Consider the following 13290-nt stretch of genomic DNA (forward strand, 5'->3'; position numbering starts at 1 on the left):
TGATTAATGAATGACAGATGAAATGAAATGATATTCGAGAGTGTTTCTGGAATTAAACATGACAGGAAAAATCGGAGTATCCGGAGAAAAACCTGTCCCGCCTCCGCTTTGCCCAGCACAAATCTCACATGGAGTGACCGGGATTTGAACCACAGAACCCAGCGGTGAGAGGCCGGCGTCTACCGTCTGAGCCGCGGAGGCTCCATCAAGTTCTGAAATAAGGTTTAAAGGCACAGATGCGAGAGTAATCTGTATCCAATTACTTCCTTCATTAGGTCCTTGCCTAGATAAAGCCGACAGCCGCTTTTCTCGCAATTCTCTTCTAGACGGTATTTCATGGAGTCGTATATTTTCTGGCTGCGAACAACCTTGCCGAGATTGTCAACATGGTATACAACAGTTGAATACTTCGGGGAAAGAATCTGAAGTTTCAATTCTACGAAAAATATACCTTGCACGAACGGAAAGAAACAAGTACCAACACCTTAAAATCACTTTTGAAATATCTATAAACATAACATGATTAATTCATTTCACGGTTCTATTCAAAATATATCTTGTACGAACGAAAGTGACCAGACACGTTTACTCATTGTACAAAATAACTCAGGTTTTCACGCACATTCATGCACCAATAATACAGCGAATACCGACAGCGAAGATTGTGCGTCTACTGCTGCACTCTTACGGCCATTTGGAGAACTATTGGTAGTCGCGCCTTCCTGTGTTAAACTAGTGGCATAGAGCAGGCAGTATAAGAGGATCGAGACGGCGGTGATTTCACGCTGTGTAAGCTGCCATGCGGAGGCCTTTTACTGATCACGTAGGCAACGGTTTTATAATGACTTATGATTTGTGGATTGTCAGTTTGTTTCCATGACAACAAAGTAAATAATAGTCATACACGTGGAGGAAGTGCGTCGCATATTTTTATATTGTACTTTAGAGGACCGGTTTCTTTGAACGGCACAATGACTCATGAAAAACAATATATTTATACGAAGAAGAGGAGTGAGTTTGGACGACAATGTTTATTTGATGATGAAGGCCCCAGGCTACAACAGAATATACAACCAAATAAGGCTTTATTCGAAGAATATATGCTTAAAAATCCTGTCAATGCATCTGTTCAAGTTGGAAAAATTTGGGCTGAACATGAGGTAAAAATGTTAAAAATTACATTGTTCATGGAGGTAAAACTTCAAAAGCGTAGTGTAAAATAGTAACATTCCTACTTTCAGTTGAATACGGAGCGAGCAGTGTACGCAGACCGTGGAATAAATCATGTGGAAGGTGGATGGTCAAGAGATATAAATCCTCTAGATGTGGAGCAGACACTAAGGTTTAGAAAGAAAGTTGAAAAGGACGAGATGTATATACACACAGTACTGCAGTTGTCACACGTAAGTCGTTCAGCTACGGAACTCCTCTTCATTAATAAACAGTCTGGCTGTTTTGCTCGATGAGACAATAATTAGAAGGCGATCCTTTCATTTCATTAAAAAGTTGCCCGGCTCCATGGCAAAATAGTTAGGGTACCGGTACTGACGTTTAGTCGCGGGTTCGATTCCCGGCCGAGTCGGGGAATTTAACCTTCATTGATTCATTCTGATGGGTCGAGGGGCGTCATCATTAAAATTAATTATAAGTAGGGCCCCTTCCTCACATACGGGCAGATCGTTTATAGCCTATGGCGTAAACTGGAAAGACTTGTGTCAGGCCCTTTCGGAGGCCACAGATTATTATTATTATAAAATAAATATATTATTAATCTTCGGTCACTCACGCTAGGAATAGACTCAGCGTACTCGCGGAGGCTACATAAATAACCCAAACAGAATTTCAATCTGAATGACTCGTTCGTGCTATTTTTAGGTTTATTTGGTAATAATATCTTAAATATCAAATTTTAAGCCAAATTTGAAGACCATATGTAGGATTTTCTTTTATTGAGAAGGGGAAATAAAAATCCTTGAAGAAAGATTTGAGTACATCTCACACTACGAGAATTCTACCATGGAAACAGAAATAAAAGAATTAGAGCTTTTAAATATATTTGTATATGTACCCAACTACCAACATTAGAATATACTTGCATTTAAAGAAATAAAAATATCAGTTTAAAAAACTGTCTTGGAGTTTCTGTGAGCATTTTAAGGAATTTTAGCACTTTAAAAATATATCCTCCAATTGTTTTTCAATTTTTGCCTTTGTGGCCTATACATTTTGACCGAAAACTCAATAAGCATGATCACACTTCACAGTTCATCTTCACTGAAGCACTCTGCGCAAATACACATAGAATGATTCGGACAGACCTTTCTGTAGCACTTTTCGTAGCTCTTCCTTATTGATTTATCCCTCCCTTGTCCACACAAGAAGCATATTCCTATGTGATCTTCTTGGTCAGCTAAAGGACGAACAACAGAAATATCAGTTCCTAGAAGAAACTTGGCACATTTTCGAAGAGAAACTGGAATTGATTTTACTTCTGACCTCGAAGATATTTGTGGCCTTATCAAGTCCCATGTGACTGCTTCAAGAAATGAATACCTGCGTACTTTCTTATATTTATCATTGGCCGAGAAAACACACAAGGCATTTACTGTATGTAGCCTACTGATGTTCAACAAATCAAAAAGGAATGCCATTGGCCAGCATTTGGTGTTACACGCAGTATCATATTTAGCACACAACTATTCAACAGTATCCACTCCATCTTTGGTTCTGTTATAAAATGTTCCAATAATAGGTTTCTTCAAGTCACCTGTTTTGGTATCAATAACACTGTCGTGATGCATAGAAGAAAGCAAGAGAATAGTCTTCTTTTCCTTTGGGCAATAGTGCCATAGGCCCATGAAATCTGAAGAGAGATCTGTTTAGTTCTCTGTTTTTATTAAGTCTAAACTCCTGCGGAATTTCAAGCTTATTTTGCCTGATTGTTCCCACTTAAGTTAGTTTCTTCTCTTCGAATAACTTCTGTGTCAGTGGTATGGACGTGAACCAATTGTCCCCTGTTAAGTTTTGGTTTTCCTTGTATAGGTTCAACCATTTTCATCACTACATCCTGTGAAGCATTAGACCATCTGGTTGTGTCCCTACATACACCTCGAGATTTACGATGTAACTAGTTTTAGCACACACTAAAGCAAAAACCTTGATTCCGTACTTAGCAGGCTTCTTAGACATATATCCTCTGAAGGGACACTTTCCACGGAATGTCAACAATGGCTCATCTTCTGTACAGTATTCACTTGATGCATAAAAACACTGAAAATTCTGCACAAAAAATTCAAATAGTTCCCTGATAAGAGCTAGTTTATCAATGCTTCTCCTACCTTGGTGGTCTCTAATGTCGTCAACCTAAGACATTGCATTAGGAAGTGCAATCTCTTCTCATTCATTGCTAGATAGCAAGCTTCCACATTAGATCATTTGGAGTTATCCCACACTTGCTTACTCTTCTTCCTGTTACTGCTTAGACATCCACTTAGAGAATGCCTACCAAAGCACATATTTCTGTAGTATCGGTACATTTTGTATCACGATCATGTTCCAACTTGTCTCTTAATTCACTTATATACATATTTTTCACTGTGGTTATCATTTGTATTACATTGTGATCTATAAAAATTTCTAAGAATTCAAGTTCAGTTTTCACAGTACGAGCAATTCCCTTAAGGCCAGGAAAGTGCATGATAATATTATGGGCTTTTGTATGCACATTAGTATCTGGATGATCCTTTAGCCACTTGAAATTGTCCTTTGCAATGAATCATCTGGAATTATTGCTGCTGATGCCTGCATTGTCATTTGTGTGGGACAGTTGGGTGAGGTATCTTCCTCACTGCTTGTACCTTCTTCAGATTTAGTTTGATTGTGTTTAGGCCTACGTATATCCTATCCCCCTGTGGGTGGAGGCAGTAGAATAACACCCACGGTATACCCTGCCTGTCGTAAGAGGCGACTAAAGGGGGCTCTAGGGGCTCTCAACTTGGGAGCTTGGGGTGGTGACCACGGGGCCCTCAGCTGAGTCCTGGGATTGCTTCCACTTGCTTGTGCCAGGCTCCTCACTTTCATCTATCCTATCCGACCTCCCTTGGTCAACTTTTGTTCTTTTCTGATCCCGACGGTGTTAGAGCACTCGAGGTCTAGGGAGTCTTTCATTTTCATGCCCTCCGTGGCCTTTGCCTTTCTTTGGCCAATATCTTCATTTTTTGAAGTGTCGGATCTCTTCCGTTGTTTCTCTCTGATTAGTGTTATATAGAGGATGGTTGCCTAGTTGTACTTCCTCTTAAAACAATCACCACCACCACTAAGTATATCCTGTTCACTGTCATCGCTATCACCGCTAACAATACTATCACTACTTTCATCTAACCATTGACTTCCATTGACTTTCATCTTACCATCTACTTGGCCACCTGTGTGGCGACATTTCCTTTGACTGGTCATTGTCAGTACTGAAACAGCAATGCTTGGGTGGGCTATTATTGTAGCCCAGACCACTTCTAATCCGTCTGGCACCTGTATGGTGTGGCTAGTCAAGCTGGAAACACACTTGCCAGTTAATGCAACAGTGACAGGCAGCTGTAGAGAGTATCAACATACTCTGTACTACAACAAAATAAATGACTGGGCTACACTTGTAGCCTATGTGAGTATCCAAGGATTAAGAAGTTGAGCTAACAGCAGATTAAAATTTGGGCTGGGAAGAATTGGGAGCAAGGAGGTGAGATGCTCGATTAAGTGGTAAGTAATACCATTATAAATGGTCCGTTATTGGACATTATAAATTTTCCAGCTAACTCATTTCCGGCTGCCAGCGTTTTGCCCCAGTGTGCTAAGTTGGGTTCATCAGTTGGTAAATAGCACACCCACCAAGACGCATGGCTAGTGCAAACATCTATATCACAAGTGGTAAGTTTTGAGCTGTCAATGGAGAGATGGCATGGAATGACATTAGTATACAAATAAACAAAAATCACAAAACCATCCTCAGTCTGTTCTTCTTCTTCAGTCACTGAGGTAATGTTGGCACCAATGGTCAGGTGAGTATCATACTGTGTTAGATTTACTATGTAGTTTAAATTCTGATAAAAATGGTTGGTTTTTGTCAATACAAAAATCCACAACTGATCATATTGTCAATGTGTAAATGAGGCTCCAAACTTACAAACAGTGTTCAGTCACTTAAATTGATCTCCTGATGTTCCAATTCATGTACACAGTTTCCTATATTTCTGCCTCTAACATTGACTGCTTCGGTGTGGTGATTGTTGTTTCACATGGAAAAACAGTAAGATTAGCCTCTATGTCTGTTGTAGCATAAACTATAAAGGGGAAAAGTAAGAATTCTAGTCCCTAAGAGAATGAAGGTATCAGGTAAAGAGATAAGAACTAGCAATGAAAGATAACCATGCTGTGGCAATATCCGTGTGGTGCACGTGGAGAGTTTAACAACTAGCCTGCTGGAGTCTTATTCAAGTTTGGGCTGGGAAGAATTGGGAGTAAGGAGATGCTCGACAAAGTGGTAAGTAATACCAATATAAATGATCCGTTATTGGACATTATAAATTTTCCAGCTAACTCATTCCCGGTTGCCAGCATTTCGCCCCGATGTGCTAAGTTGGGCTCATCAGTTGGTAAATAGCATACCCACCAAGACGCATGGCTAGTACAAACATCTACATCACAAGTGGTAAGTTTCAAGCTGTCAGTGAAGAGATGGCATGAAATGACATTAGTATATGAATAATCTTGAGCAGAGCCTGAACACCGACAAGAAATTGCTGCAGATTTCAATGCAGAGGTAGGGGAGGGGAGAGTAGGAGAAGCAGTGGGAGATTTTGGGCTGGGTGTGCAGACTGGGAGAGGAAGTTGCCTCTAGACAGCATAGGGAACATAGTCAGGAACCAGACTGACTACATCCTGATCAACTGAAGGTTCAGGAACAATGTCCAGGCAGTCAAAACATACCCAGGAGCTGGCATTGCATCAGACCACAACCTGGTGATTGGGAACATTGTACTTAACTGGAGGAATTGCAGGTATTAACATTTACAGACATATCAGTTACAGTGAATACCTCAGTTTTACAAGACCATTTGTTTTTAGACAAAATACTTTTTTAAAGTAGATCATTGATAAATTTTTTATTTTATTGAGAATGCTTGGAAGTTTATACAGCCACTGAAGGAGAGAACGTATGGATTCTTGAGACATGTATGGCATTTAGCCAACAATAAAAAATTGTAATAAGTGTTGACTAGGTGGACTATAAGTTATTGTTGATAGATGATAAGGTGATGGTCGCTCGCTGCATCTGCTCCACATTTATTCCTCACATCCAGGAGTAAATGCCTCTAACTTTTGCTTATTGCCAAAAGTTTGTTTACTGTCTGGAGATCAGGTGACACCCACGAGATCTTGTGGCAGTCATTATGTGGAAACATTGATCTGCCTATAACCAATCTGAAATTGCTGCACAAGTCTATGAATCTCTGGCCATTCTTATTTTCTTCTCCTATATGTATTATGTGTGCCTTTTCATGTTCCTTTCTATACATTACTTTACCGGGCGAGTTGGCTGTGTGCTTAGGGCCATGCAGCTGTGAGCTTGCATCCGAGAGATAGTGGGTTAGCACCCCACTGTCGGCAATCCTGAAGATGGTTTTCCATGGTTTTCCAGGTGGTGGTGATTATTGTTTTGAGAGGAAGCACAACTAGGCAACCATCCTTTATATAACACTAATCAGAGGGAAAATATGGAAGGGATCCGACACTTCGAAAAATGAAGGTATCGACCAAAGGAAGACAAGGGCCACAAAGGGCATGAAAATGAAAGACTCCCCAGGCCTCCATATGTAATACCGTCGGTGTCGGAAAAGAACAAGAGTTGACCAAGGGAGGTCGGATAGGATAGATGAAAGTCAGGAGCCTGGCACAAGTAAGTGGAAGCAATGCCAGGACTCAGCTAAGGGCCCTGTGGTCGCCAACCCATGCTCCAAAGTACAGACCCCCTGGGGCCCCTTTTAGTCGCCTCTTATGACAGGCAGGGCATACCATAGGTGTTATTCTACCACCCCCACCCATTGGGAACATGGTTTTCCATTTTCACACCAGGCAAATGCTGGGGGTGTACCTTAATTAAGGCCATGGCCGCTTCCTTCCAACTCCTAGGCCTTTCATATCGCCATCGTCGCCATAAGATCTACCTGTGTCGGTGCGATATAAAGCAAATTGCAAAAAAATAAATGTATATTTATTTGACACTTGTATTTTCCTTTCCATTACTTATGTCTTCATAATTTTATAAGCCTTTGCCAAAAGTTCCCTAAAAATGCACTTTCTCTTTGCTAGCTCAGTGATTACCATTTTGTTTCTCAGATCTGGTGTCTTTTTTAAGTCTTCTGGCACTGCTGTTAGTATTCTGGCTGACAGTATTCACGTATGTTTCGGTAATTCACTGTTGTTAAAGAACAACAACATTTTACTTTGTATTTTGGATGTGCTGACCTGATGTACTTCACATAGATAGATTTATTTTGTGATATTTGTAGCCTCTTTTCAGTTTTGACTCAGTCAATTTATAACTGTTAGGTATAAGGTATAACAAAAGCCAAATACCATTCACTAATCACGAGATCTTCAGATCCAAAAGAACTCGCTCACTTGTCGGCACTACAGTCCATGTAGGTCCTTGGCCTCCTTAATCATCTGCCTCCATTCGTCCCAGTCCTCGGCTTTCCTTCTCCAGCATTTAACTCCCGTCTTTCTAAGGTCGTCCTCAGCATTACAAATCCATCTCTTCCTCAGCCTTCTGGTTTTCATATAAAGGCTTCTTTTCTGCCATTCTCTGAACATTTCTTCCCTGCTTAATTTTAACAACATTATCTGGCTGGCCAAACATTCCTTGCAGATCTGCATTTCTCCTCATTCTCCATCCATCCTGATCTCTAACTGCTCCTAATATCTTCCTTTCCCACCGTAACAGCCACTGTTCTTCTGTAGTAGTCATCACCCAGCATTCTGAGCCATACATCACTATAAGTCTTAGTACTGATGTTTATATTTTTATTTTCTTATTCCTACCAAATAGCTTAATATGATAATAGTGGAAACTCTCCTCACTTAGCACGCAGAGCAGTGGCGACAGCACGTAGTGCTGTTATCTAGCGGCTCGCAGGGAACACTAACATAACGCGCTATTCAAACACTACACATTTCGACTTCCAACCCAACAAAATACAAATTTTAAGACGTTTGCGTCGTTCTTGTAACATAATATAGGGAAGGAAAAAGGTTGATGTTGATCTGAATGAACCAGTGATAGGAATAAAACAAATGTATTATCAAATTAAACATTAGATCGTCATGTTATGACTAGGGCCTACAGTCTTCAAGAGAAAATCACATATGCAATATCTTTTTAAACTTGGTATTTTTACAGGCAATATTTTTCACTGTTGAGTCATTGGTTCTATTCACATATGCCTTTATAAGGACTTTGAAGTACTTGTCAGTCAGTAATTTTGCACAGCTGTTACATATGCCTACACTATATTCATTCAATGACAAAAACCTGTCAGTCAGTTTTCTTCTAATCCCATCTGTGCTTTCTAACAGAAACTTACAAAAACTATCTTCAAATGTTCTTGATATTTTAGCACCTAACTTTCCCCCACAAATATTCGGAAACATCATTTTAGAATTGTCATACTGTTTCATTTCTATGTGCAAGTTTCCCATGCTATAATCATTATCATAAGATGACGATACATCCCTACACTCAGCATGGGGAAATTTGCTACATGCCCAGCCCATGACATAATGGTCTGCATTTTCCTGTATTACATCATGGTCATAATCAGTTACCTGATCACTTAACTCACACTGTTGAGTGACATTAGCATCAAAATTGCACTTCATCACATCATTATGAGTCAGTAGAAAGTCTGCAACATCAGATTCACAATTGCTGTCATGAGAAGCACAGAGCAATTGATTTATCATAACACTCCTTACGGCACTGCAAAATTTTGTTGCATCTGGGGTTACATTGTTACCTCCTCTTGCTCTGATAATGGAAAAAATGTTTTCAGTGCAGTCCTGTGTGAGTCTCCTTGTTAGCAAATAATGAAAACCATAATCACTATATAATTCAGACCACAATAGCTTCAGTGGAGAAATATTGTCTATCCAACCCTGAATACAGAGTTGGTTATTTAAAACTTTGAGTTGTTTTAGACAATCACAAATTTCATCCAGCTTTTTCATATGCCCTGAGTCATTGCTTAAGGGTCTTCTGTACTCTTTAGGGCTACTGAGACTTGAAGAATTTTTTTTTTTTTTGCTAGGGGCTATACGTCGCACCGACACAGATAGGTCTTATGGTGACGATGGGATAGGAAAGGCCTAGGAGTTGGAAGGAAGCGGCCGTGGCCTTAATTAAGGTACAGCCCCAGCATTTGCCTGGTGTGAAAATGGGAAACCACGGAAAACCATCTTCAGGGCTGCCGATAGTGGGATTCGAACCTACTATCTCCCGGATGCAAGCTCACAGCCGCGCGCCTCTATGCGCACGGCCAACTCACCCGGTACTTGAAGAATTAAAAATATCATACAAAGTATCACACATTTCTATAAACTCTGCAGTGTTTGCAGCACTTGATTGCAAAGAATTGAACGACACATGAACTAGCATTCCAGAAGCTACAGAATGGCTGAGGACCCTGGTGGATAAACATACCCTCATATTTGAAAAGGGGGGAAGTGTGATACATTTCTTTGTTAACTTTGGGGCTAACCTTGGAATCATTTTTGAGTCCTTGTTGTAAAATTCTCTTATGTGAGACCAACTACATATTTTACCACTAGAAACAAAGTCATACTTTTTCAGATTGTTTCTCACTGACTTGATTAAGTGAGGTGGATCATGAAAAAAATAAATTTTCTCATCATTTACCTCAATGAATGGCTTCTCTGCAGTAACACCTAACAGTTTCCTCACATTCATGTTATTACTCCCTTGATCACACACAACTGCTTTAGGGACTAACCCTATTGCCTGAAGTTGACTGACAATAAATAGCACCAGCTCTTTGATGTAGTGTTCTGCCATAGCATTGTTTGTTAGGAAGTACCCAGTTATTTGTTTGTAATTGAGGTACAAACCTTTAATCATGAATACCATAGCCTGGTTACATTGTTGACGCATGGGAGCAGTGATCGGCTGTACAGGAGTATCAACACCAAAATCTTCATAGCCCTCCAGCTGATCCTTCTGAGGATCATACGACAGTGATGACTTGATAGAAATTTCATCAAATACCAGTGAAATAACCGTCTCCTCCCTTCTCATTTTCTTAGTTTTTATTTCCAGCAAGCTTAGAACCATTTTATTTACTCCAGGTTCCACTTGAGCATTTTGTAACCAGCTTCTTAATGACCTGGTACTTGGCAAAGAAAAATTCTTTTGCATGAACTTGTATGACTTTGGTGAACAATAATGCAAAGCTAAGGCAAAACTTTTGTCAGTACTTGAATATCTTCGACCCTGAGCTTTACGGTTCCCTTGATTTAGTTGAAAATTTATAAAGTTCTGAGCAACACTGTTATCCACAACACTTTTCTCACAGTTATACTTTGACTGATTTTTCTGCAACACACACAATTTTCTTCTCAAACTTTTATTCACTGATCTGTACTTGGATAGCAACTTCTGAGAATTCCTATATTTCAACATTAAGTTTGAACAGCATTTACTCAGTCTCTCTTCTGCGGGCACTTTATCATCTTCCTGGACTGCACTTTCTGTTGGTACCGGTAACTCATCTGAAATTTCTGGGGTAGATTCATGCTCTCATTTCCTTTTCTTCGGGCTACTCCTCAAGTTTGTCTGTTTGACATTGTGGCATAACAGTGATGGCACTGCATCTGGCCAGATTCTGTAATAAACATAAAGATTTAATAATCAGGCATTCACTAGTGATACAAGTTATAATGATGGAAAAATGCAATGTTTGTACTTCAAGCAAGTTCATACGCAAAACTAGAAGAAAATATAATATTATATACCTACCCTTGGCTTAAGAGATTTTTGTTTCTGAAATCCTTTTCTGTGAATGGTCCGAGCACACTACATAGCTTTTATTTAAATGTTCTGGTCCTTTGGTCCTCAGAATTTCATCTAAATCTGCTCTTCACAACCCACTGAGTACACCTAAAAATCGATTAAATGCATAGGTTTAATCATAACAATACTTTAAAGAAAGTATGTTCTCATAAATAGAAAAAACAAATACAGACATGTAAAAACATTAACAGGTAGACCTATACTCACAGCACTTTGTTGTTTGGAAATCTGTAAAATGACTTGCGATCACTTTGCCTTCTGTAATTAAAACACCCATACATAGCACAAATAACTCCTCTTCCTGCCATATCCAAAATCGTGATACATAACAAGCACAAAACTATCTGAAATACGAATAAGACACTTCTGGCATGCACAGCTGACAGCAGTAGCAAGAGTAGTTAGCCTCTCAAACCGCTAGATGGCACACAGAAGTGGTGTCGCCAGTTTCTCGCAGGAGTTTCCACTATTATCATATTAAGCTATTTGTTCCTACTGACATTCCTGGATTTAAACATATATTCCAAGGCGTAAAAGCATCAGTTCCCACTTTCCTGTATTTCCATAGAAGTTTTATTGTCTGCAGCTATTATTGAGCCTAGATATTTGAAAGATGCAATGTTTTGATATTCCTTCCCATGTATTCTCACTGTGGTCCTTCTTTTTGCTCCCTCTGTATCTCCCATCTTCATATAATTTGTTTTATTTATATTCACTTGTAGCCCCAAGCCCTGTGCTTTCTCTTCTAGCAAAGCATAGTTCTCTTCAAGAGCTCTTTCATTTTGTGCAATAATTGCCACATCATCAGCATATGCTATCACTTGTACTAATCTATTAAGGATAGTTCCCCCTGGATTGATGGGTAGTTGGTGTATTACTTTTTCCAGTACTAAATTGAATAGGAGTGTGAAGAGAACATCCCTTGTCTCAGCCCTTTAACTAAAAATTCCTCTGACAGATTCTGTTCCACTCTCACCTCGGATACTGTTGTTTTCACGGTCGTTTCTGTAAATCTAACTAATTTCCTCAGGATTCCAAACTCTCTCATAATTTTATAAATTTTGCCTCTATCTTGACTGTCGTATGCCTGTTTAAAGTCAAAATACAGCTGGTGCAGCTGCTTATTATACTCATAAAACTTCTCCAGTAATTTTTGCAATATAAAAATCTGATCCTGTGTTGAGCAATTTTTTCTAAAACCTGCTTGGTAATCCCCTAGCATCCTTTCCATCCATAGTTCCAGTCTTGAGGCTTATGTCTTACTGAAAACCTTGTAAGTTCCATTCAGCAAAGTAATCCCTCAGTAATTTCCACATGCTGCCTTATCTCCTTTCTTATGTATTGGACATATTATGCCCACTGCCCAATCCTTGGGCATTTTCCTCCTTCATCCAAACCTCCTTTATCAACTCATGAACAACCTTCTCTACTCCTTCTCCCCATCTCTCAACAGTTCTGTCTCCATCCCATCTTCACCTGGGGCTTTGTTGTTCTTTAATGCTTTAATTGCTATGCTGACCCCTTTTAAATATGGCTGCTCTATTAACTCTTCATTTGATTTTCTTTCTTCCCCATCATCACTGATGTTTTCCTCTTCTCTATCATCCTCATTATTTCCATTGAGTACCTTGAAAAATACTCCTGCCAGGTTTTGAGCCCTTTGCGTTTGTCACCAATTAGATTTCCATCATCGTCCTTAAAGATATTAGCCCTTGGTTGAAATCTTCTCTTCAGACCATTTGTTCTCTCATAAAACTTTCGTACCTCATTTCCATCCTTCATTTCATCCAGGTTTTTGATTCTATTTCTCTCAAAAGCTTCTCTCTTTTTTTGGGTGTACATATCTTATTGGCTCTTCTCTGCTTTTCTCTGTACTCTTCCACTGTTTGCCTTGTCTCCTTTGAAGCATTCTATCCCTAGCTTCATTCCTCTCTTGAATTAGCGTTAAGCATTCATCATCAAACCATTCTGCTCTCTTTACATGTTCCTTCTTTCCAAAAGTATCATCTGCAACTTCACTGATAGTTGTTCTCAGTATCTCCCACTTACTTTCCACTTCTCCTTTCTCCCATAACTCCTTTCTTATTTCTAAAGATTCTGCTATTTTCTTCTCATATTTCTCTTGCAATTCCTCATTTTTAAGACCCTCTACA

At 39.5% G+C, this 13290-nt stretch overlaps 1 protein-coding gene across 1 annotated transcript in view; it reads left to right on the forward strand.

The window, feature by feature from the left end:
• Positions 1–848: 848 nt before the first annotated feature.
• Positions 849–13290, forward strand: part of LOC136856745 (dynein intermediate chain 3, ciliary) — a 153377-nt gene continuing 140935 nt past the window's right edge. The window contains exons 1-2 of the mRNA XM_067134833.2: positions 849–1160; positions 1242–1463. Coding sequence (XP_066990934.2) covers positions 849–1160; positions 1242–1463 — 534 coding nt within the window. The remainder of the gene's footprint in view (positions 1161–1241; positions 1464–13290) is intronic.

Source organism: Anabrus simplex, chromosome 1 (genome assembly GCF_040414725.1).
Source record: "Anabrus simplex isolate iqAnaSimp1 chromosome 1, ASM4041472v1, whole genome shotgun sequence".
Taxonomy (NCBI): domain Eukaryota; kingdom Metazoa; phylum Arthropoda; class Insecta; order Orthoptera; family Tettigoniidae; genus Anabrus; species Anabrus simplex.